At 40.4% G+C, this 25,163-nt stretch overlaps 1 protein-coding gene across 1 annotated transcript in view; it reads left to right on the top strand.

The window, feature by feature from the left end:
* bmper (BMP binding endothelial regulator) overlaps positions 1-25,163 on the top strand; it is a 33,871-nt gene that overhangs the window by 6,658 nt on the left and 2,050 nt on the right. Inside the window, exons 4-16 of the mRNA XM_031756685.2 lie at positions 8,361-8,460; positions 11,543-11,625; positions 12,247-12,337; positions 13,371-13,453; positions 14,551-14,650; positions 15,002-15,111; positions 15,207-15,341; positions 15,772-15,876; positions 19,967-20,012; positions 20,752-20,921; positions 23,457-23,658; positions 24,116-24,458; positions 24,632-24,762. Of these exons, the coding sequence (XP_031612545.1) occupies positions 8,361-8,460; positions 11,543-11,625; positions 12,247-12,337; positions 13,371-13,453; positions 14,551-14,650; positions 15,002-15,111; positions 15,207-15,341; positions 15,772-15,876; positions 19,967-20,012; positions 20,752-20,921; positions 23,457-23,658; positions 24,116-24,458; positions 24,632-24,762 (1,699 nt within the window). The remainder of the gene's footprint in view (positions 1-8,360; positions 8,461-11,542; positions 11,626-12,246; positions 12,338-13,370; positions 13,454-14,550; positions 14,651-15,001; positions 15,112-15,206; positions 15,342-15,771; positions 15,877-19,966; positions 20,013-20,751; positions 20,922-23,456; positions 23,659-24,115; positions 24,459-24,631; positions 24,763-25,163) is intronic.

The raw sequence follows: 25,163 nt of genomic DNA, 5'->3' as shown, positions 1-25,163 counted from the left end.
GATTTCCACTCAGAGTGAATGGATAAAATGACCTCTCTGAGCACTGATAGGAGTATTTGTAAAGCTGATTATTGAGCTTTGAGAGGTGTTTCTTATCAGAAGGTTGTGAAAGATTTGTAACAGACTGACAGGACTTTGTAACACAAGTCTCTGGCAAAGTTTCAGGTCAGATTTGATGGATATGTTCTTTGATTTGATGTTTGACTTAAACATTTGAAGCGTCAACCTTTTTATCACAGTGTGTAATGTTTTGTTCACATGAACTGAGGATTGCAAGCAGTTGCATTTGCAAGTACAGGAAACCACTTCATAATGCGATTTTTAGTATTTTCTTCAAATTTACGACAAAATATCAGTGAAACATGAAGTGGGGATTGTTTATTTTAACATTTGTGCTTGTCGTCACGCTGTCTTGGCTCAGCCTGGCTGTTAAAATCAGCCAACAAAACGTTAGGGGGCAACTCTTTCCTGGAACATGTGCTCTTTGACCCCTGCCCTGCTCCCTCTCCAAACCTTTACTGCTGTAGAGCCTTTTGTTTTAGAGAATGAGAATGGACCAACAAATCCTTTCTGTGTCACTGCTTTGACACTGGCAGAAAGATTCATTCACATTTCTTTAAAAGCCACCAGAACACAGTTTACCATGCAGGCGTGAGCTCAAGGGCGTGTTGTGTGCGTCTGTGCCGATTTGTTAGTTTACATAAGCTGCACACACTGTATTCCTTTTTATATTTAGCTTCACAAAAATGCAAGTTTATGATTGGTTAGAAGTTAAAGGTCCAAATCAGGACCATGCCTCTTGCAGACGGGCAATATGTTACAGTTTAGATTTTGCAATAGACATGTTACAAAAAGGAATAATTTAATTTCATTATTTAGGAATTGATGGGAAAATTGGTTCTGCTTTTGTATTGTTATATATAAAGCCACAGCAGCAGCCATTGATCTTGGCTTAATATAAGAACAGCCTGGCAGTGTCCAGCAGTAACAAAATCTACCAGTATGAATCATGGATCATCATGCCACGCTTTGTTTTTTTCTAGTCTGTTCAAAAACTCACAAACGTTTTTTGGTGAAGTGTAGTTACCTCATGATGTCGTCTCACCATGAAGCTGGCAAGCAGTCTGCATTATTGCAGACTGATGGTAGGCCATGTCCATTAGTGGCTTACTGATGTGTCTCAATGCATTTAATTAAGTAGGAAAATTTATAAAAAAGCAAATGTGAAAGCAACCATGCTGGTCACAGAGGCAGGGCAGTAGAGTAGTAGACCAGGTCTACATTCTTACCTGTACATATCAAGCTAACGTCTACCTTAGGCCAAATTGTCATGTATAAATTAATAAATTGGGCTTTAAATGCATGATTCCCAGGAATTAAAACAATATTAAGCCCCAGCTAATGTTTGATTGTTCACTGGCTCCTGATTGGCTGCTCTAAGGCTGCCCTCTGCCTAAAGACTGACTGAGCCGTCCTCTGTGTTATCAGGCAGACATCAGCCAAAGCCCTGCTGAATGCTATCAGTCATCAGGAGGCAATGGCCGCCCTTTCATCTCTACTTTAAGCCACCCTGCATATGCGCACACACACAAACACACACACACACACACACACACACACACACACACGCACACACACTTCCATACACTTAGGGCTCGGTCTTTATTGAATTTGGAGGTATGCGGCTTTTCTTCCCTCCTAATATAAATCTGTATTTACAAGTATCATCTCTTTAGAGTAGTTAAATTTAAGGTTCTGCCAAAATGTATATGTAACAAACAATTAATGGCTTCTCTTCCTTCAGGAGATGATCACTCTCACTGACATAAATGCAGTTATGAATGGTTGCTCTCTGCCCTGCCTACTCCATGCATTGCAATGACTCAGACATAGAGACTGTTTGGCGGCCCTGCTGGCAACCTCTGGCTGCTAAGGAAAAAATGTGCAAGGTTGGAGAGAGGTTGCTTGAGGCTGATGGCTTTCGCCAGGTCAAATCAGTTGCAAACCTTGTGGTTGTTGTGGTTGCTAGCGGATCGCTGTGGTTTCCTATAGTTTGCATGAAAGATGTATGTGCTTCCTAAGTTTCAGTACTGCCTAAGCTGTAACGAAACTTGAGAAAGTGTGATACAAAATATAAGTTGCGCCTTTTGAAGTACGTTGGTTGCAGTAGAAAGGCACAACTTTTGCTTTTGTGGCAAACATTTTCCATTTCTGTGTGCCCCATGTGATAAAAGAGCAACATTATTAATCAATATACTGACCTGGTTTTCATAAAACTTAATGTTCTGTCATTTGACACTATTATTATGAATATTAAAAATTATTTTACCTCTCTGTTTGATTTGTAGCATTAAAGGAAGAATTTCTCTCCGTTCCTTGTTCTGGACTTTTGCCGTTTACAAAGTTGGCTCCAAACTCTGATGATCAATTTCCTCCAGAAAGAGTCCTGTGTGGCAGTGCTGTGTCGGGGAGACAGGGGACATCCGGGCTCCAGTGTCACTCATATATGGAAACATAGCAGGGGGGGGTTGGCTCCTTAGTTGGTCCAGAGTACCTGCTAATTGCCCTGTGGGTATCGGACACACACATATGCACACACAGAAGATCTATTGTGTGTGTCCGGGTGAGGCAGAGAGCTGTAATGCGGCCAGGAGTGGATGTGGCTGACAGACTGACTGACAGGCGGGTCGCCATGACGATCCTTTATCGTGAAAGAAGTCAGTTCATCGCCGTCATTCTCTTCATCGTCCTTGTCTATCTGTCTGTCCATCTCCATGTCTTTTTCCACTCTCTCATCAGCTCTTCCTCCCCTCCCTCACCCTCTGGTTGGCTCCCTCATTTTTTTTGTAACAGCAGTCACATTTTGCTGTTACAAAATTTCGTCTAATGCAACCTATGAGTATCTGATGTTTTATTTCATCTCAGCATTGCATGGAAAGGAAACTGAACTCAGTTTTGCCTTAGGCAATAATGGAAAAATAGTTGTCTGAAGATATTCAAGACTGGCCTTGTGCTTAAACATAAAGACAACTGATAAAAATTGATTGACGCACGGCGACCCACGAGCCACATTTTGTCATAAAACTCAAAAATAACTCAATAATTAAAAGAAATTGTGGCATATTTTTCCAAAATCTTCCTCCGCAGAACCACAGACCCAAATTCCAACATTCAGCAGGCATTAGTGTCTTTTTGCTGTGTTGTATGGGTAGAAGGTTTCACGCATGTTTTATTTTAACATTTTATTTTTATCAACCATGATTTTGCTGTCTTACCTTCACAAAGGTTTTTAATTGTCCACAGTCTGTCATTTATGTCACAGTTGCATGTGCAGGTATTGTTTTCTTGCATTTTTTTTTAAAATGTTATTCAGGATTTTGCAGAATTTCCCAGACTTTATCTTTTTGGCTTTTTCTATATCCATATGATCCGAATTAGAACAGGAAACCGAGACTGTGTATTTCTGCTGATTAGAAACAGTTATGTGAGAAAGTAAATAAATCTCACTTGAGACCTCAGTGGAAACACTATTAAAAAGACAAATGTTCATGCAAAATGATTACGGTGATTATTTCCCTAAAAAGCTGTAGAGAAGTGGGCAGCTTTGAAGAGCTGGAACAAAGTAGTTCCTCGTTTTTCAGTGAACTCAGATCAGACTAAATACATCGGCCGTTTTTACACATGAACTCGGTACAATTTCTGCAGATTCAAGTCAGCACGTGTAGCAGACAGCAGGAGATTTACCCACGTCAGATGTGCTCTCACTTCTGGAAACGCTCTGGCAGGCTAAAGTATGATTGGTGTCCGGTTCTCACATGCAGCTGCTCCAGGTAGTGTTTAAAAACATTCAGAGCTGTAGTGCCCGTGTGAAACAGCTTTTGTTTTTCTCATGCTGTTGGAATGTAATGTGAGTATCACAGCAAACATGCCTCCATTCCTTCACCAAATCAAACATCATCATTCAGAAGGTCAAACATCAGAGATACGTGCACTGCATTCATTGATCAAACAAACATTTCGCTTGAGCTGCGTGTAAAAGTTGAGGGTGTGGACTTTTATACCCAGTAGCTGTGATCGATCTGAGAGAAAGGTCAGGGGTCATTTCCTGTCAGTGTCTCCTCTCAAACAGTAGCTGATCGATACAGGAGGGGTGATGTTTACCTGATAAGACAGATCCTTGCTGATAACACTAAAACAAAACCAGTATCTGTTACTTTTCAATCTATGAATAAACATAAAACTAAATAGCTAAAATCCCCAAAGCTGTTAAAGGGAAATGAATGTGTTAAACTCAGTGGTTATAAAGGTGGAATGTGCTGTACATTTTACATTGGACAAATCTATAAAAAGACCACCTCACTTAAAGACATGCCAGTACACTCAGCCTGCCACTCCATCCTCTATTACAACCAGCCGGGCCACAGAAGCAAGACTGTCATGCTGAGCTCTTTCCTGTCAGAAAGATCAACCCGTGGAAACAGTTTTGGAAACATCAGCGTCTTTCCACGGCTGTCTCGTCCCTAAAAGTACCGTGTCTCCTTGTGTCTGTGGGAGGTTGCGACTGGTCTGTTTTGTAGGAAAGGTGAAAGGTCACAGTGGCAAAGGCTGTTAAGTTTTGTGAGGTCGGAAGGGTGTAGAGTCCAAGGGCTTAAGTGGGCCATTAATTCGAGAGCTTCTTTTCCTGTGCTGTAGCACCTGACAAAACCTGATCTCTTCCTCCGCAGTGGTGTCTGAGGAAAAGCACAAAAAGACAGGTGAGGAATGTCAGAAAGAGGCTTTGACTTTTGATGAATTCAACACATTAGCGGAAGTTATTACAACACAAAACAAGACATGAAAGAAATATTTAGGCCAGAGTGGCTTGTTAAATTAAAAAAAAAGCTTTTCAAATACTGAGGGAAAGTGATGGAGGTAGGTAGAAAGGCAGGATTTGATTGATGAGGAGATAGAAGAAGAAAAAGACTAATGAGGAGAAGCTGAACACAAACATTGTCGCCTCCTAGTGGAACGGCAACCCTGTTGGCACAGCTCAGGACTGTTTGTCCATTCAAGAAATCTTTAATGCTAATAAAAAAAGTGAAGAACTGAGAAGTATTTACATTTTGTTCACTTTTAATAACTTAAGTCTCAAAAGGGATCATCAAAACTATTTTCCAAGTCAAAAAAATTAATGATAAAAAACAGCTTCCAATGGAGCACATGACCCGTAGTCACATTATACTTTAAACTGTACTAATAAAACATTCTTGGCCTTCATGGAAAAAAATAAGGAAAATATTCTAGAAGAACCTATAAAGTTTTCACTGGATTTTTAAACTGACAATAATGCTGATGGTGCACACCTTACTGGATCTGATATTTCTAACACCTTTTTATGTCATGACTCATGATCAGCATGTTTTTGATCAACAGTGTTCATTTACCACAATTTAAAGATCTGCACACAAATGCGTTCACTGTAAATTAGTTAAAGTGGAAGCCCTTGTAGTAGCATGTGTACAGAGAGAAACACAAACACAAAGCCATTATCACGCTCACTTTCTCTTTGTCTGACACACACACTTATGAGCATACCAGAGCTTTATCCCCCTCCACATGGCGAGGGGGTCGTCCAGTTGGCCAGCATTGGTGCCGTGGTGGTATGTCGAGTGTTTATAAGGTGTGGTGACCTGTTGTGACCTTTGACCTCATGACAAGAAGGGTAGTGGTGGAGGAGGTCTACTAACACCACTTTGTGCTAATGAATGACTAAAGAGAGAGAGAGAGAGAGAGAGAGAAGGACATGACCTTGGAAGCTTTTGACCAAACTGTGAGATTTTAAGGAAATCTTTCTATGTTTCTTTATTTGTTCCGGTTTATTCTTGATTGCTTTTTGGTAAACATTGTGTGTACTTTACACAGTTTTACGCAGTTTTTTGTTTTTTGCTGCTGTTGTTTGCCATAATCAAAGTCTGAAGTATCTCTTCATATATTTTTATGTCCTTCCATGCTGCCTGTGCTGAGATCATTCTGTACCATAGAAAGCAAACGTCATCCAAGATTTTTCAGGGATGTATTATGCACTTAAAAAAGTGCATTGTGCACTTTTCTGTTTTGTGCAGCTGCATGATTAGTGATTCCCCAGGTTTCCTAGTCTGTGATGAAAATGTGCTCTTCTGGTTCCTTGCAGTACTTAAATACTAGGAAAACAGCAGCAAGCTGAGTGGAAATACCATTTCCATTTATCTTAATGCATTCATGACTTTACTTCAGGTTATGAACTTCTTTGTTTTTGTTGGAAAACCTGCACACAAGTCCAAACCTTGAAATGAACATGTAACAAATTGCTTCCCTTGCTTTTGTTTGCTGCTTTTATTTTCAAGTGGTAAGGCCCAGCAGAAGCTTTGTCTTCTGGATTAAGACCTGATGTATATGAAGGCTTTAACATACGGCTATTTTCATTCTCCCCTCATGACATATGGATGTGGGTGTTCTAGTCGCTGCAGATCAGTACAGAAATCAAGGTGATCACTCAGAACAACTTTGTGCTATTTTGCAGTGACCAACCCTCTAAGGGAGGGGTGTCAAATATAATGGCTGGGGACAGAATTGGAAAGTGTGAAGATGGACATAAATTTTGGACTTTTAATTGTATTTTAATCCGTTGTATATTTCAAATCCCAAATCACGCATTGGTTGTTTTTTTAGTTTCGTGCTGCCTGACATTTGTTTCAGTGTTTAAAGCTGAAACTCTTTGACTGACTGACTGATTTGGTAACGCCTGTTGCTCAGAGGTAAAATGCACATGGTTTTGTTCATTCACCATTGTGAATGACTGTTTTCTGTGATGTTCATCTGGGAAATCTCTCACCTCTGGTTTAAAATCAGGGTTGGGTTTATGGGTAAATGATGTTTTGACTGCTACGAGCCTACAAGTGTAGAAGAAATCCCACATCTAATCTGGGTGGATAAAACACACTGATTTGCCAGGGACACGGAGCAAAGTAATTAAGCCTAATCCACCGTCATTTAACTGGTGTATTCTCAAATCAACTTTTCCAGAATAAAGACGTGACGTTTGTCTTTCTTCCGCCCCTCTTTGTCTCTTTTCTTTCATGTGTTTCTCCTTGTCCTTCTAGCCTATTTTACATCCTCTGTCCCTCTTTTCCATCTCCATTTCTCTCCTCCCTGCTCTTATGTCATGACATCATCTGTCCTCAGTGTGGTTGGGGTTTAGTTGGAGCACTGCAGCTATATTAAACCACACTGATATATTTTCGCCCTCCTTTGATCCGTTCTCGTTAGAGCCGCCCGCCACAGTGCTTGCAGAGCCACGGGACCTGCCAGCCTCCACTTTATGAACCCTCACAGTGTGTAAAATAAAACACACGCAGCATGTGGATAAAATCTGCAATAAAAGCTGGGTGTGAAAGTAGAGTGAATTTTTTAAAAAGCGCTGATTCTGTCCAGTCCTGCGGTGCAGTTATTGGTGATGACGGATACAGTGTGCAGTGTTTCTGAAGGTGACAGGAGGATTGTTGAACTGGTGTGAAAATTCGCAGCTAAACTGTGAAGACTGAGTCACTTTGTTATGTAGAAACTTTACCTGCAGCCTTTTCACATTAGATGAAGTTGACAGCAGAGAACGGAGATGGTATATTGGGTAAAGAGTGGTCCTAAACCACATACACACAAAAAATATTTATATTACAATTATCCTGAGTTTTAGCTTTACTCACTCCATGAGCATGGCTAGATGGATGAAAGTGTTGACCTTTAAAGACTGAAATATTAAAGCAATGTTAGATGGATGTCAGTGAAAAAGCAGAAGTGTTAACAGAATAAATAATTCCTGGTTTTGGTCTCTTTAGGGGCTGTTGATTTAAAAAGGATAAAATAATTCAAGACACGTGTTGAGGTCACAAATTTAGACACTTTCACTTTATGATTTCAGAGTTGGTCAACTGAGCATAACAGACACACTGATCACTCTTTATTAATTCAATTTTGATACCTTAAACAATCCACGTGTTTGCCATCAGGCTTCCTGGAATTTTAAAGCCCAGATATTTTGGTGCTTTTGGGGAAAAAAATCCCAGTTTGCCAGTAATAATCACACCTTGGATTTTGGGAAGTACGTTATTTATATTTCTTCTTAATCTTCTTCAGCAAATTTAACATTTGCTCTCCTCTCCTGTACCTGACAGATCCTTGAATCCTTGACTTTATGACTGTATTATATCCCATTTTAATTTCCACAGAGAGAAAAAATGGCCAGAGAAAATTGTGAGAAAGTAAAAATTGGGATAGAAGTGAAGGGGAAAAAATGTTGGAAAAATATAACCTTGAGTGTTGTTTTCCTCTCTCTGTCTCTTTTGCAGGACGGTAAAGCAGACTGTAAACAGGAGAAATGTCCAGTTGTCTCAGAGGACTGTGCTCTGGTGGTGAAACAGACTGGAGCTTGCTGTGAAAGGTGTAAAGGTAAGACACGCAGGTGGACAGAGGACAGGCGAGAATAAGAGAAAACCTGTGCGCCTTTGCTTTTTTATATTTATTGTAAAGCTATGTATGCCTGCAGGTTCTCTTTACTAATGGGAGACACTGGAAATATAGAGATGCTAATCTCACGCACACACAGACCCTTCAGGAACTACTTTATCGCACTGTATCCTACCAGCGAGGCCTATATTAGGAGAGCATGTGAGAGTAAAGCTTCATTATTTACCTCACATGTAAGCCACATATACACAGTTGCACTATGTGGAGACTGCGCAGCTGCTGAAGGGGTTCACTGCTGGGTTTACAGCCCACAAAAATACAGTTGTTTTTATGAGGCAGGAACTCCTCTATATACCTTCCTTCTTCATCCTCTGTGTAAGGTTTTAGTCACTTTACATCAGTTTAATTAAACTGGACACTCTGAAACTCAACAGAGGCATTTTAACAAAAACCCTTTCCGTGCATTATTTGTGCATTTATGTATTACATGAAAGACAAACAGATACATGCATTCAGGCTAAAACAGAGACATAATGCTGAAGCAATCATCAAACCTAAATTCAAACTGCAGACTGTAGCTGCATAAATATATCATTTACAATTGTGAGCCCTGACTTGTTGTATTTTTTGCTCTCTTTAGAATTAAAAGATCTGTATTGGACAAAGTAAGCCACTGTAGCTGATTTTTGCATAGCTGTAGAGCTTCAATATCCAGCAAGTATAAAAGGAACTGAATCTTTAGCTCCCACTGTACTGGCTTAGACACTTAACCTCTATAAAACCCCAAAAGAGGACCCTTAAACAAAGTCTGCACTATGATGGCTTTCCTTACTTTTTCTGTGCTTATGAAGCTCATGTGGCTCTGCGAAAATACATAAACTGTCACACCTACCTCCCAGCTCTCGGCAGGGAGGGGGCCCTTTTGTTTGCGGTTCGCCATTTTACGACACGGCACTTCGTTAAGAGAGACGGAACATGCTCGACTCGGACATGGAAAGCCCCACGTCACCACAGCAGTCAGTGTTAGTTTTAGTTGTGTGGTTAAGTTGTAGCCACTGTGACCAAATTTAGGACTGCTTTGTGTCTTTGCTTTTTAAAACACACTAATTCCTAGATGTCATATCACCATTTTCTCACTTTTATGAAATCATGCCGACAGTTAAAGAGAATCACAGCTTGACTGCATCAGTTTATTGGGAACAGCTTTATAAAGCGGCTTTAATTAAGGCGTTTATATATGCAGCAGTGTAATAGCAAGTGCACTTGAGATTGAAAAATACGTATTTTTAGGAGTACAGCTGTCAGAACTTCCTCAGCAGCCTGAGCAAGCAACCGCACAACTGTCATCAGGTTTTGATTAAAACACAGTCATGTAAAATAGAAAGTTTCCACAGGACTTTAAGCATCGTCTTCGGCGGGGATACCCTTACTGCTAGCAGCCAGTCAATGATAATCAAATGCAGTTGATCAACTGATCATCATCACTTTACTGGTTCGGAGCATTCAGGTGTGTGTTAACACAATGCCACAGCCTTCCCAGGACTGGATGGTTCAGGAAATCCTCCCCACCGTCTTATCGTACAATTCAAGACTTCTGCAACACTGTTCTTTGGACAGATGAGACCAAAGTGGAGAGCCATAATCCACAGGGCAACAGTTGGTTAACACCAGAAAAGGGAATATCAGCACAAAAACCTCATACCAACTGTCAAGCACAGTGGTCAAGGGGCAATGTTTTGGGGGTTTTTCAGCCACAGGGACCAAAGCTTCTGAGTCACAACATGTACTTTGTTTTCCACATGAGTGTTCTTCTACATCTTGGTATACAAATGCAAAAGTGCTTCTTTCTGACAGCGGTCATATTCATGCAGTATATTTACAGTTTGAGTGTATTGCCAGGGTATTGGTCTCTGTGGGATCTTGTACTCGTACTAATAAACTATATACTGTACATCTTCCTGCTGCAGTATTACAGTATTACAGGGTTTAGTTTACACTGAGGAAAGTAGATCAATGGCTGTGATCAGGTTTCATTGTATGGAAAGTTCTATATTGATCTGAGCCCACTTTCTGCAAATGGGATGAAATGAATAGGCTATTCATTTAGAGTTGAATAGACAGCTGCTGACAGCTCAGATGGCGACTCATCCAAGTATATGAGGTAGAGATCAGGGTGCACATTGAATTTAACATTAAACTGAAAGAGAGTTTAAATATTCACATCATTTAATCAAATGTGGTTATTTGTAGACTTGAGACTTTAAATTAGATATAAGTCACAAAAATGAAGACTTGACGTTGACCTCACTGCTGTAATATTTGACCTCCCTGATATTTTAATGAATCTTAAAACGAAAACTTAGATGAAACTTTGGCTACCAACAACAAAGAGAAGGAATAGAAACAATATATAAAGCTAATTAAAACATGTCTACCAGATGTTTTTAGTCACTTCCGTGAGCTTTGGCCAAGATTAGATCACAATTTATTTTTCTACATCAGAAATGACACCGCTATAAACATATGAACAGACATATTTATAGTCACTGCTTTCTCATTTTCCACACTAAAATCTAAGTTTTAAGATCAAGAAAGTTTTCTTCGCATGGCAGAAAAATTAAAGCATTTGCAGAAATTGAAAATGTATGCTTTCTGTTTCCCTAAAAATGAATTCACAGAAACATTGCCAGGAAAGTGAACGTTCCTCCAGTAGATCATTTGTATGGATAGTTTGCATTTCTTCACCAGGACCAAACTTTTGGGAGATTAAAAAAGTTATTTTTACTATCAGAAGGATGGCAGTCTTAAATTCCCTTTGTAAAAATAACAAATTGGAAAAAAGTTTGGTCATTGGCCATAAAATGACTTTGGCTTCTCCATGCCGTCTTCTTGGCCACAAGCTACAAGTGAAACGTGTCTGAGTTGTAGGTATTTTAGAAATGACACATCCTTGAAATTTAGAAACTACTTGAAACATGATTAGAGGAACTGAGCTCTTGACATTGTTCCTGTTCCCCAGCTTCTCGCTTGTCTTGCAAGTTAAGGTTGTATTTTTCTCTCCCAGGTTGTATGTTAGATGGATGCTCCTATAACAGTTCAGTATCCTGGACCACCTCCACGAAACCCTGCATAACAAGACGTTGTCAGGTGTGTATATGTGCTGACTGACCAAGCTGCACTGTTAGCTGATGAGAAGTAATGGAAGCAAAGCTGGGGCATCGAGTTGAAAGCACTGATCCCAGATCAGATGTGAAAAACACACAGACACGTTGTTAGCAAGAAGGCATGATGCTGGAAAAGTGAAGGATGGAAAAACTAAAAGAAAAAGGAAAAAGGAAAAGGGTTTGGAAAAGGAAAAAGCAGGGAAGTAAACAAAGACACTGAAGGAAAGGAAGTGAGCAGCCATGGAAGAAAACAAAACAAGTATGAGAACTGAGGGATGGAAGAAAGAAAATAAGCCAGAAAGATTAAGAAGAAATGTGGAGTAAGCACGGACGGGTCTGGAAAACTGCTCAAAAGAGGTATGGATAAAGAAAAAAGGAACAGCGCAGCAGACAGAAGGAATTCAGGTAAGCAGGAAAAACATAGTGAGGAGGAACAGAATCAAATAGAGGAAGCAGAAGTAGAGGAAAGATATATGCATAGCAAGAAAAGGAAGGCAATATGGTGGAACAATAAGATTTAAAGTAGCAGCATTAAAGGCACATTAACATGTAACTTATAAAGATGCACAAACTGAAGGAAATATTTTCCTCTTGGTTGTGACAGGAAGGTGTCATCACTGAAGCAGAAGTTCAGTGTGTCATCCACTGCAAAAATCCCAAAAACCACCCAAAAAAGTGCTGCCCCACCTGCCCCGGTGAGTATGAATTTTAACATAAGTGTAGCCCGGAAACATTTGAGGGCTCAGTTTCATTTCTACTGTACATGCATAGATTAATAGTTCTGCTTATTTGTTTTCTTTATATCCATATTAGAGGAGATAAGGTTTATTTTTATTCAATTCAATTCAGTTCAGTTCAATTCAATTTAATTTATACAGCACCAAATCAAAACAACAGTCACCTCAAAGCGCTTTATATTTTAAGGTAGACCCTACAATAATACATACAGAGAAAAACCCAACAATCACATGACCCCCTATGAACAAGCACTTTGGCGACAGTGGGAAGGAAAAACTCCCGTTTAACAGGAAGAAACCTCCGGCAGAACCAGGCTCAGGGAGGGGCGACCATTTGGCTGAAAGGGAACCCAGAAATTAAATATTTATAGATATTAAAACAGATTAAACTGATAACAAGCTTAATAGTTAAGATAAAGTAAAACGAATTCAGCATGTGCCTGGCAATTTCAGAAGGTCGAAGCCAGGGGCGATACATTTATGTCATCTCTTAACTAGCATTAAGCCCAAGGCTTCCTGTAGTTGATGAGGAATATTTAAACAATAGTTCTGAATTTCTCTTAGCTCTCTGGTCAAAAAAGAAGAGGAACATCATGCAGTTTGTTGTGATTTTGAACTACATTTTATTTGACCTGAAGAATGGGAAAGAAAAAGATTAGAGTTGATGAAACAGGATCTTTTATCTTATTTCATAATAGAGTTTTTATTTATTTATGAGTTATGACAAATTCCACTTATGTTGAAATTGGGAGTAAGATTTTTGGACTTGCCAATGTGCGCAAACAGTCAACATACCAGCACTGCAGTTTCTTGAATTCTGACTTATGTGTATTTCTTCTGCTGGTAGAAGGATCTGTGTCTGTGGCTGCTGTCTATTTTTAAATCACTTTAAAAGTACAGTAATAAAAGCTTCAGGTGAAGAGGCAAAAGATTTGTGCGAACATGAGTGGATTAAAAAATAATTTGTTTGATGTAACGTATTTCCCTGCAGGTTGTATCTTCGAGGGTCGTCTATATAAAGAGAATCAGGAGTTCAGTCCAGAAGGGAAACCTTGCATCAAGTGTACCTGCACTGTGAGTACACATACCCTCTACTTACATTCCCCCTCTGAGCAAAGCAGGGGCTCTGTCCCACCAGTTGGTTAGTGTTGGACTCTCCTGGGAGTCACAAATTTTTGGTTGGAACAACATCCCTTTCCCTGGATTTCTGGATTTTCCCCCACCACTTCTTTGCTTTCTCTTGCTCTCTCTCTCTCTCTCTCTCTCTCTCTCACACACACACACACACACACACACACACACACACACACACACACACACACACACACACACACACACACACACACACACACACTCCCTCACCTTAGATAAACAAACCCTACAGGTTTGTCCATAAACACATTAGAGCATTAATGTGCTGACACCTAGTTTGAGAACCTGTAGGCTTTTAACACATATACACACATACGGAGGTGTTTCCCAAATAGAAATCAGCATGTTGTTACTAATCTATCTGTTACATTTTCTGTTTTGTCTTAATTAAGAAAAAAAAAAGATAACCAATTATCAATTGGCTACACTGAATTTACCTTGTCCTGCGATACTCGGTCACACTCTGGGTTAGCCTCCAGACCACCTGTGACGCTGAACTGGACAAGCGTTAAGAAGATGGATGGATGGATTTTCTGGGTTTTAAAACGTACTTTTGTAGCCACCAAGTAGAGAAATATGGCGGTGTATGAAGTCTTATTTTATGGGGGCTAAAGACAGTCATCTATTTGTTATTGGCCTCTGTGAAAAGAATTCAGGGACAGAAAACAAGTTATTGATTATGCAGATAACTAGGTTCAAACATTAGCTGTGTACTAACTCGGCTCTTGTGTCTAATACAACTGAACCAAAATATGCTTACTTTACACACTCTGATGAAGGCTTTGTACCAAACATCTAAGCATATTTCAGCTGTGACGTGAGTCATAAGTCAGATGTGAGTAGTTTGCAAAGTTAGTATGAAGTCACACATTCAACCACACCCCCCTTTTTTGGGTGATGCATGAAACAAACAAAGATTGACAACAAAATTAAACAAATCATCATCTTAGGAAAGTTAACTAAATGTGAGGTTTCATTCAAAGCTTAATTGATTTGCTGTTATTTTGTTTTTGTTTCAGGGAGGCCGAACTCTCTGCATGAGGGAGGTGTGTCCTGTCCTTTCTTGCCCTTCTCAGCTCACCCACACCCCGCCTGGACAGTGTTGTCCCAGATGTGTTGGTAAAGACTGGCAATTTCAGTGATGGGATCATAGTGATGGGGAACGCCACAAAAACATAACTCCTCTTAAAATGAGGTGGCAGACATTACACAGCTGTGGCCAAAAGCACGGCACGCAATGAAACATATAATCTCCTTAGAGTGCTGGTTAATCCTGCTCCTAATAACCCTAAATATCTTTCTTATCCTCAGCCTCCATTAATTTTAATTTCATAACTTCAGTCATATCTTGCAGGGGAATTTTGTTGTTTTGCACTCATGAATGTCTGAAGCAGTCAGAATTTTATTTAAATACAACCCAATCAATTCTGTTTTTTTATCACCATTTTTCTCTGCATGACTTTCCTCCAGGTCAGAGGAAGGTGTTCGATCTCTCTTTGGGAAGCTGTCTGTTCTACAGTCAGGTTTATGACAATGGCACCTCCTTTATACACGACAACTGTACCACCTGCACCTGCCAGGTACCAGCCTGAATGGCAAAGGCTTCTTGTCACATTAAACAAAGCAATGGTCAGTTACTAAATTTAAAAAATCCTAATACAAAAAATCTTTCTAGAATTCCACTGTAGTGTGCAAGAAACGCTGCTCGCGGCCGGGAACTTGCCAAGGCAGCCATTGCTGTGAGGAGTGTCTGTCCTATGTAAAAGTGGAAGAGGTGAAGTACTGCAGAGTCCGGAACAAGATCTACAGGGTAAATGCAGGATGGATGGATGGATGGATTATGGAGTGGGATAATGGTAACGGTTAGCTCTGTTGTCTCCTTGTTAAAATCTTTTTGGTGGCTGAGACCTTTCTGTGTGGAGTTTGCATGTTTCCCGTGTGACCCTCCTCTGCATACTCAGACTTCTCACAGGTCTGAAGACATGCTCGTTAGATACATTGGTGATTCTATAGAGGCTTTAGGTGTGGATGCATGGTAGCTAAAGTGTGACTAAAGTTCCATGTGCAAGAATTGGTAAAGTAGTGGCTTAAAGCGCTCTGAGTAATCAGAAAGACTACAAAAGCAAAGGATGAATGTATAGACATACTTAGCTGTATTCTTGGGTATTTTCTGAATGATAAGCGCCTGTACGTCTTGATGGATGTTGTTCTAACCCTATTGTGTCTTTTTTTCTTTGCAGGAAGGAGACATGTGGTCATCAGTTAACTGTACTCTTTGTACTTGCGTTAAAGGCAGCATTGAGTGTCAGCCCAAACAGTGTGTACCAATCACCAGCTGCCCCTCGGTGAGTGACAATGGATTCCATTTATTTTCCATTTATTTATAGCAGTGTGTCGCGTGCTGTTATGTTACCTTAGCTGCTTTTTGACTGTGTATTTGTCTTTTTAATTTCTTGGACTATAATGTTTGCAAAAAAACCTGCAATCTGTAGTGAGAGTTGGACACAGTCAGTCATCCAAAGGTGATGGACTGGGTAGAGATGAGTGTCAAGGGGAGATTTATAAGAAGGTAGTGAGACTGCCTACGATGTAGGTTTGGTGGCACAAACAAAAAGACATCATACCCCTGGTGGTTTAACCTACAACAGCCCTGTCTTTGTCACTCCACTTTATCTGCTTTCCTTTTGTCCATCTGACCTGTCTCACACTCATACTTTACAGCCCATGACTAACTTCATGATTCTCATTTCACATGCGTAACGCCTCAAAATGACAATACTGTCAAGATTTATCGGCAGTGCTGCCATAACGGACTCTCAATTTCAACAGGTTCACCTAAAAATGAAGGTGTAGAGTATCAGCTTGAATCATTGAATCAAAACATTGAACATGTCATGTAAAAATGTCTCTTCTTTTTTACATGACATATGCAAGAATGAAGCAAAATAACTATAAGGGTATATCAAAGAGTAACACAGCCTGTTACATAAAGGGGTCTCAATTAGTGCTCTGTAACACAGCTGAAATGTGGCATTAGCTGGGAACTCTGGGAACTGCTGGCAAGAGAAGGGTCTGTGGGTCTGTGGGTCTGTGGTGCGTTCACCTGTTGCAGAGGTCGCTTTGAGGTTATCTGTCGTGCGTTTCATGATGGAGTGGATTCCTGGCATGCCAGTGGCCGTCACGCAGTCAAAGCCGGTGTCAATGTTGGTCTAAGTTCACACGCCTCCAGTGGTTACAACGAGCCCTCACCTGTTGTTTGCGGTCAGAACAGGCACAGTGCCGTTGGTGGCCCACAATCAGTTTTGTCTCCAGAGAAGAAGCAGTTTTATAAGCCACTTTAAATGTGGAAGAGGGCAAATAGTTTTTAAGGACTGTAGCTTCAATATTGAAAAAGTGCAGTGAATGCAGAAGCCATTTATTTTAGTGGCCTGCAGGGGGCGACTTTTCTGGTTGCTAAAAAAAGCCAAATTGTTTAAATGTTTGTAAGAAAATGACCCTCCTGCTTCCTTGATCTGTGATCCTAGAAAACACTTTTCTGATTCCTCTATGGTCTGAGTCACAAGTTTCCAGTCTTAGTGATTGCAAAATGATGTAGATGTTTTGATGATATACTCAAATACTCATCACAAAAGGAGTCAAAAAGGAAACCACAGAGGGAGACTTGCAAGTTGCTGCCATATGAGCGTGTATGGTCATCCTTCTGTTCCTGTCGCTGACAGGTGTTTTACAGCATTTTTTTAAACATCTGTAACTCCTTAACCTTTACCTCAGTTGAAAGAATTCCAAAACTTCCTGAAAGCACCGACTCTGCGCTTTTCTCAAGTACTGCCCCGCAAAGATGAAGGTTGGTTGAGAGAAGAGAGAGTGAGGGGTGAGGAGAGAAAGAAGAGAGAAAGAGCTCAACAGAAAACAGACCTTTTTATCTGTTTTCTTTTGATCTTTTGGGGTTACTGTAATGGCCTTTATATCACTGAAAAGAACAGTTGCTGCCTTCAGAAACCATTGAAATTTTGTGATTGCACCAATGGTTCAAGAGTTAACCTATGGGAGCACCGATGCTCCAGTCGGTTTTAGTGGACTAAATCTGGCACTTTCCTAACTTGTAAGTGATTTCACAGTGGCTATGTCCATCTTTTATATACAGTTACAGTCTCTATTCTTAACATACTAATGCACTTTTTAGATCATTGACACAACATTGAGACAGTATGTGACATCATTTTTGAGAGCGAAAACAACATGAAAGAAGTGACACAGGAAAAAGTTACCCAGATGCATGTAGTTGTATGTAAAGGAATGCAAAAGGATGTAAACAGCTTTTCAGTGGGGAATATATAGCACGATATCGGATAACATGTGTGTGCTGCACTGTGAGGTTGATATCAGTGAGTGAAATCGGACACTTCAGGACCAGTGGAGAGGTTACCGCTAACTCCTTGGGTTGACTTTTCTGCTCTTAACATAAAGTAAACATAATTTCTTGTAAAAAGATGTTGATATTAAGCATAATTTGTGGATATATTAAGTTCTGATAGCAATAAAATTGAGTATGTTTCTCTTATGAAAATAGAAAGTCAGGTTTGATTTGTAGGCAGGTGTTTTAAACAATCTGTCCCACAGTTTAATAACAATGAAAAATCTGACATTTGCACTATTCTTGATATGAAAAGATATTAGTAAATGTAATCTAGTGTGGCTTATCACTCTCACAGAGGTCATTACAGTCCACATCACCTTCAAAACACACACACATACACTCACGCACACTCTTTCCCATGCCATCATCCTGCGGTCAGCAGCAGGTCGGCAGAGCGTGTGGGTCCCATTTGGAGACAGTGTGTCTCCGAACAGCCTTTTGTCTGTGTGGCATTTGAGTGACAGCAAAGAAGAGGTTCCCTATATTTAGGCCCCTGAAAACCAATCTCTGACACTGTGTGTGCCTGAATGAGTGTGTGTGTGCGTGTGCTTGTTTGTGTCCTCAGTCTGTCAAAAGGCAGCCCTCTTCAAAGAGAGAGAGTGCCCTTTGTGCCGAGGTTAGGACTCTGGAGTGTGCATTGAGGGTACAGAGAACTTCTTTATGAGATGACAGATGAGTGGTGTGTGTGTGTTTGTGTATGTCTGGAAGACAGGGGAAAAGACTGCGTATACGTTTATATGTCTATTTGTGAGGACTGGTTCCAGTTTTAGACCTTGGGAGAGGAGTCATTTTTCAAAAGGGAGGGTATTTGGTTAGTCTAGACTCAAAGGATGGTTAAGCTTAACAGGGGTAGGGGCTGGGGTTAAAACATTTAGTTAGGCTGGTTAAGGTAGTTTTAAGGGGCAAGGAAGGCATTGTATCAGCAAAGGTCCTCACAAAGATAGAATTACGTGTGTGTGTGTGCGTGTGTGTGTGTGTGTGTGTGTGTGTGTGTGTGTTTGTGTGTGTAAAAAAAAGGGCTTCCCTGAGGCAAAAAAACTAGGTGTGTGAAAGAGCCCTCTGATCTGCACTTTTGATGGAAGTTGAAACATACAGCGAACACACACACACACACACACACACACACACACACACACACACACACACACACACACACACACACACACACACACACAGAGGGTCCTGTTACACAGACAAAGTTCAGCGGTTGAAGTTGGAGTATCTGTGTCTCTGAAACCTTCCTGGTGTTGCTGTGAACTTGTCAAAACGTGAACTTTTCCTGTATTGCCATCTTTCATGTAACTTCTGTTACCTCTGCTTGAATGACAGCACAAAATTAGAACTGTTGATAATCTCTACCAACAAAAATGGGAAATGCATATCGTTTGACCACCAGTACTTGGTTCTCAACTGTGTGGAAATAAGACTTTAAGTTAGAGGAAAAAGAACAAGTTAAAATATTATGAGAGATTATTAATAATAGTCATCATATTCTAAGTCATAACATTATAATACTGTATTTTATGTGGCAGACCTACATTCAGTAACAGGGGTCCATCAGGGATCAACTCCAACTACTATTTTTATTTCACTATTTTTATTTTACTTTGTTAGTTTTGTTGCATTTACAAAACTCTGATCTTCTTCTTCACTCCCAAATACAGAAAACTAGGAATAGCCTAACTTTAATTAGTAGAAGAAAGTTTAACAAGAGCAAAAAAGTTAATGGTTTTTAGAAACATTTATCAAAAGAGAGGCTTTTTTCCTGGACATTCTGATTCCTGTACAGTTCAGTTGAAATTTGTAAACTGCAAAGATAGTCAGATGCATAGCATTTTTTCCTTATTTTAATTTTCTTTTAGGCTTTTATTCCATATGTCTATGCTTTGCTCGTGACACTGCTCCACATTCTGTCAAAACAAGTTTCCTTTCCACATTCAGGCTTCCTGTCATCTTCCCTTGAGCTTATTCCTCTGTCAGTTATCTAATCCAGTGTTTCTGTGTCTGTTCTCTTGCAGAATAAAATCCTGAACAGAACTGGCTGCTGCCCAGTTTGCACTGAAAGTGAGTAAGTCCTTCTCCACCCGTATCCTTCTCCCTCCACACAGTGATTTGTGGGATTCTCACTGCAGTGTCTTCTAATCTATATATCTAGGGAAGCCCTTTAATTTGAGCCCATCAAAGTCTTAAAATATCTCAAATATATTTATATATATCTATTTTGTTTGTGGCTGCACAGGAATCAGAGTTATTGATACTGAATGTTTAGAAAGCTAATTATACATCAGAACCTATGAATTGTTCTTTTTATGAGCAATAAAAAATAAAATCTCAGTCTGGCCTCAGCAGTTCACTTGAGTATTCCCCGTGAACTCCAGTCCAGACTGTGGTTTACCCTTTGGGTCATTTTACTTTAGCTTTTGGCTTCAAACTGCAGCAAAAAATCCCCCAAAATGTTCTATTTCAGGACTACAAATACTCCATAAACCCCACTTGTGTATAATATAGAGTTTAGATTTAGCTGGTCAGGCAGATGTATTACCACAGTGAGTCACATTAGTGCCACATATTTCAGCATTTATCATAAATTATTTTTCTGCTGCGAGCTGTCAGATTTCAACATGTATCCTTTTTTGTAAAGTGCTTAACTTTGAGTTGCCTCTTGCTGTCCAGGGACCTACTGCTGTTCCAAAGTTCATGTTTTAGGTCACTGAGGTTAAAAAAGGCATTTGCTTTCTCTGACTTCTTTCTATTTTTTTGTTTAAACATATCAAGAGCTTTCTTTTTCTTTGTCCTACTTTAGAGCCAGGCGTGTGTACAGTCTTTGGCGACCCTCACTACAACACCTTTGACGGCAGGACCTTTAACTTTCAGGGAACTTGTCAGTATGTTCTGACTCGTGATTGTGGTAGTATTCCCTCTGGAGGGCCTGGGAATAACATCAACCTCAACAGCCCAGACTCGAGCTTCACGGTAAGATGGAAGGGTATCACTTCATAATACAGCCCACAACTGAGGGCACACTTCCTCTGTAATTAAATGGAATTTGAGTGTATATACAGGAAACAAATAAATAATTATATTGTAAGTAAATTTAGATATTGGGTTGGTAATTTTAAGTAGTGTGCAATTTCATGGTAATGCTGGAGGAAAACAAACCATATTTCCCCAACTTATATCATAAGCATGCTGTACTTTTCAGGCCACAGCCCTTATTACAGAGTGTATTAATCCTTATTTTATATTTGTTATGTTGATGTGCATGCTGGATGTCCTGTTATTCAATTATTCATTTATCTTACCAACTTACAACAAAAAATAAATACCGTCAAAATGTTACCGTATAATGATGGAAGGTTTTTGATGCTTTTCTTTCACCATCACTGGTCAAATATAATTTTCAAAAGGAGTGTTTAGTATATTTTCCTATAAAATACCTGAAAGTTAGGCCAGGTTAAGCCATGTTATAGTGTGTTATTGACAGTGTTGGGTAAGTTACTTTAAATTAGTAACTTAGTTACATTACTAGTTACTTCTCTAAAAAAGTAACTCAGTTACTTCAAGTTACTCGTTACTTTCAGAGTAACTAGTTACTAGGGAAAGTAACTTTGGTTTTACTCAGAATTCTCTTGTTAATGTGTTGCTTCCGTAACTGGATACCCAGCCAGACTGCCAGTCTTCTATCTTGCTTACTTGCCACAAGTGCACTGTGCCACCTACCAACAGAAAGGAAAAAATAATGTGCACATTTCCACGAGAGAAATCCCACGCCTGGACCGTCGTTGACCGCCGCCATGATTCTAGCCTGCTTTTTACATCCAACACAAAAACTGCAGTCGTGGTGCTTTTGATTGTACTCAGAACTTGGAAATTCTGCCTTCTGAATAGGAAGATGTAGGTAACACCAGACTGCAGATGAGCTGCATACAGGGCTGGACTGGGACAAAACAATCATCCCGGGCATTTTGACTAGAGACCGGCCCACCATTATAGGAAAAATCATAAAGCCTTTGAATGAAAATAAACACTGTTGTGACAGTGATGTACACTGTTCTGATGGTATATATGAATCAATCTATCAATCGTTTGTTGTAAGACTCAGATAATTATTTTTTAAAAGCGAGACATTTTAAATGAGAATAATAAAGAAAAGTATTTCCTTGTCCCCCCTTTCCTGTTAATGCCCTACCTGGCCCCTGGCAACACTTTGCTAGACCCGCCCCTGCACAGTTACCAGCTGTCAGCTACGTAGAAAAGGATCCTGGTGTTATTTGTCTCTCAGAAACAGTTCATAACTTCCCTTCAACTCATTCATGTCACCTAAAAGGTAAACCTGTTTCTCCATCACCTGTTCAGCTCTGATGGTTCAGTAAGGACATCTCCTGGTTTCATCTGCATGTTTCCCTCTCACCAGATAACCAAACTGATATCATGACCAGCAGCTTTACAGCTGTGGCTCCAGCAAACATCAGCTGTTGTTAGAAATTAATATTAAATAAATTCTAACAACAGCTGATCAAGCTTAAACATGCTGCTGTTGTTTAACGCGACATCCGCTGGTTTCCTCTTTCTGGCACAAAGTGGGCGATAAATAAACAAGAGAGAAAAGCCGATCAGCTGATCATTGATCAGTTTCGTGATTGAAGTAGAAACGGGAGAGAATGAGAGAAGAAGAGGCAGCTGTGCAGCTTCAGCTTTGTGTCTTTTTCATTGTAGCTGAAGTCCGGGACAAACTGTGTTCCTTTTCACCTCAGTACGAAACGCGTAATATTTTCACTGAAAACGAGACGATTCTGTTTTTTACGGGACGGTTGGCAACTCTAATAATTAACCGTATGAACAAAATAAAGTTCAACATCAGTAACATAGCACCCACCCAGCTGTATAGAAACTCCGTCATGCTGGGTAGCACACAGTACGAAAAAGTCAGCATACCGAAAATAAACTCCACCTAAACTTGGTTTATATCTGACTCAGATAGACTGCAGGTCATAACTTCTTACCTGAAGTTCAGTTCACCTGACACTCGGACCGGCGGCCGCTTCGGGTCTCTCCTCTTGCCTCCCTTTTCCTTCATCCACCTGCTGGCTTCCACCACTTGCTAATGTTATTGAATCTGTGGAAGCTCCGCGATATCCACCACACGAAGTAACGAGTAACGAGCCTATCTAAATCCCAGTAACGAGTAACGCCTTCCTGGTTTTGGCATAATAACTAGTTACCGTGCTCGTTACCACAATAATAACGTAGTTACTGTAACGCGTTACTTAATAACGCGTTAGTCCCAACACTGGTTATTGATGGAATTTGGATTATCTGGATTACACTAGGATTTGATCAAATCAGAATGGGATGAAAAAAGTGGGAAACTGCTCATCTCTGCTGACTTTTTTCACACATTAGAAACCAAAAGCTGAAATTTTATAAACACATCAGGACTTCCGAGACCTCAACAGATCCTGAGATGTCCTGTTTTACAGGCTTTTAATCTCATTGCTTTGACTTTAGGTGTTGGTGAAGAATCACGCTCGGAGAACTCGCTCCTTCTCCTGGACTCAGTCTGTCGAGGTGAGGCTGGGTAGTTTGATCCTCAGCCTGCACCAGCACTTAACGGTACGGAAGAATGGTACTCGCATCGCCCTGCCCTACCATGGCCCTGGGGTGCATGTAGACCTGGATGGATACCTGCTCAAACTCACCACCATTGCAGGTCAGTATACGTCTTTCTGATCCAACTTTTTAAATCAGCAAATATTCACCTCTATCTGTGGTCTCAGCTGAAGGTGAATTAATCATTGGAGAGTTCTTGATAAAATATGCCATGGCTCAGTGAGTGGAGCCTGGTTTTCCATGTATCATCATCTATTTAACATTCTGTGTGGACCTTTCACCTGATTTGGTCTGACTGTACCTGTGTGTGGCCTTCTGTTAAGCGACAGCAGAAGCGCAGGAGTCTTCTGCCCTCTCACGCCACTCGAATAAAATATGCAGAAAGGTTATTATGAATTTTTTGTCCAAAATTAAAGCAGCGTTAAGAATAACAGCACAAACTTTGCAGATGAAAACCACACATCTGAAAAATTAGTTGATAATTTGAAATCATTCTGTTACAAGAGATGGTTACAAATAATAAAGATTTTGTTTCTAACCTTCACCTCTTTCTGCAGGTCTGGAGATCACATGGGATGGTGACAGTTTTGTGGAGGTTGTAGCTGCTCCTCACCTGCGTGGGCGCCTCTGCGGCCTTTGCGGCAACTACAATGGCCACAAGCGTGACGATACCATGGGCGGTGACGGCCAGTTCAAGTTTGACGTGGACGAGTTTGCAGAGTCGTGGAGAGTCGAGGGAAATGAGGTTTGCACCAAACATCACCCGCCTCGCAGGCCGACTTCATTCCTGTGCCCCGGCAGCGTTAAAGTCAAGTTCAGGGCTCACCGGGAGTGCCAGAAGATAAAATCGTGGCTTTTTAGTAAGTGCCACAGTGTGGTGGACTTCGGGTCTTTTTACAGGTGAGGAGAAATCTCAAGTGACAACTTAATTGTTAAAGTGCCAAACACTGTAGCTTGTCACACATATCCATTTCTCTATCCTATCATAACCATACTTGCATGAGGCTTTCAGTAAAACCTTTTTTCATTACAAGAACTTAATCTCAAACAAAACCAAATTCTGCCCTCTGTAGGTCGTGTGTGACGGACATGTGTGAGTGTCCAGTCCATAAAAACTGTTACTGCGAGACCTTCATCGCCTACAGCAGAGCCTGTGAGAGGGAAGGTGTGCCCGTCCTTTGGAAACCCGAAGCTGCTTGTATGGGTGAGTGGCAGCACTCATAAGCAAATCACAGAGCCTTCTGAGAGGTGCTCGTGACCATTAGAGCCAGTCTTAGTGACACCAGATTTGTTTTTTTGTTTTTTGTTTAAAGAAAATTCTGCTCACTTCTGAGATACCAAACCTGACACTTACTGCAGCTGCCATTCCAGTTCATAGTACTCCTTTTTAGAAAAGTAGAAAAGGATTTACCTTATGTACGCTTAAATTCCCTCTTTTGCATTGTATTATCGTCCAACCTTGATAAAATGAATATGCATTAGGTTTGGTATGAGTGCATGAGAAACAGCTAATTCCAAGGAGAAGCTGTTGAGAATCTGCTCACATTTACATAATCAAGTCCTAACTTCCCCCCCCCCCTTTCTACCTTTTCTTCCTCTCATCAG

The sequence above is a fragment of the Oreochromis aureus genome, linkage group 11, assembly GCF_013358895.1.
Source record: "Oreochromis aureus strain Israel breed Guangdong linkage group 11, ZZ_aureus, whole genome shotgun sequence".
Taxonomy (NCBI): domain Eukaryota; kingdom Metazoa; phylum Chordata; class Actinopteri; order Cichliformes; family Cichlidae; genus Oreochromis; species Oreochromis aureus.
The sequence above is the reverse complement of the archived record's forward strand: the minus strand, read 5'-3'. Positions and strand labels throughout refer to the sequence as shown.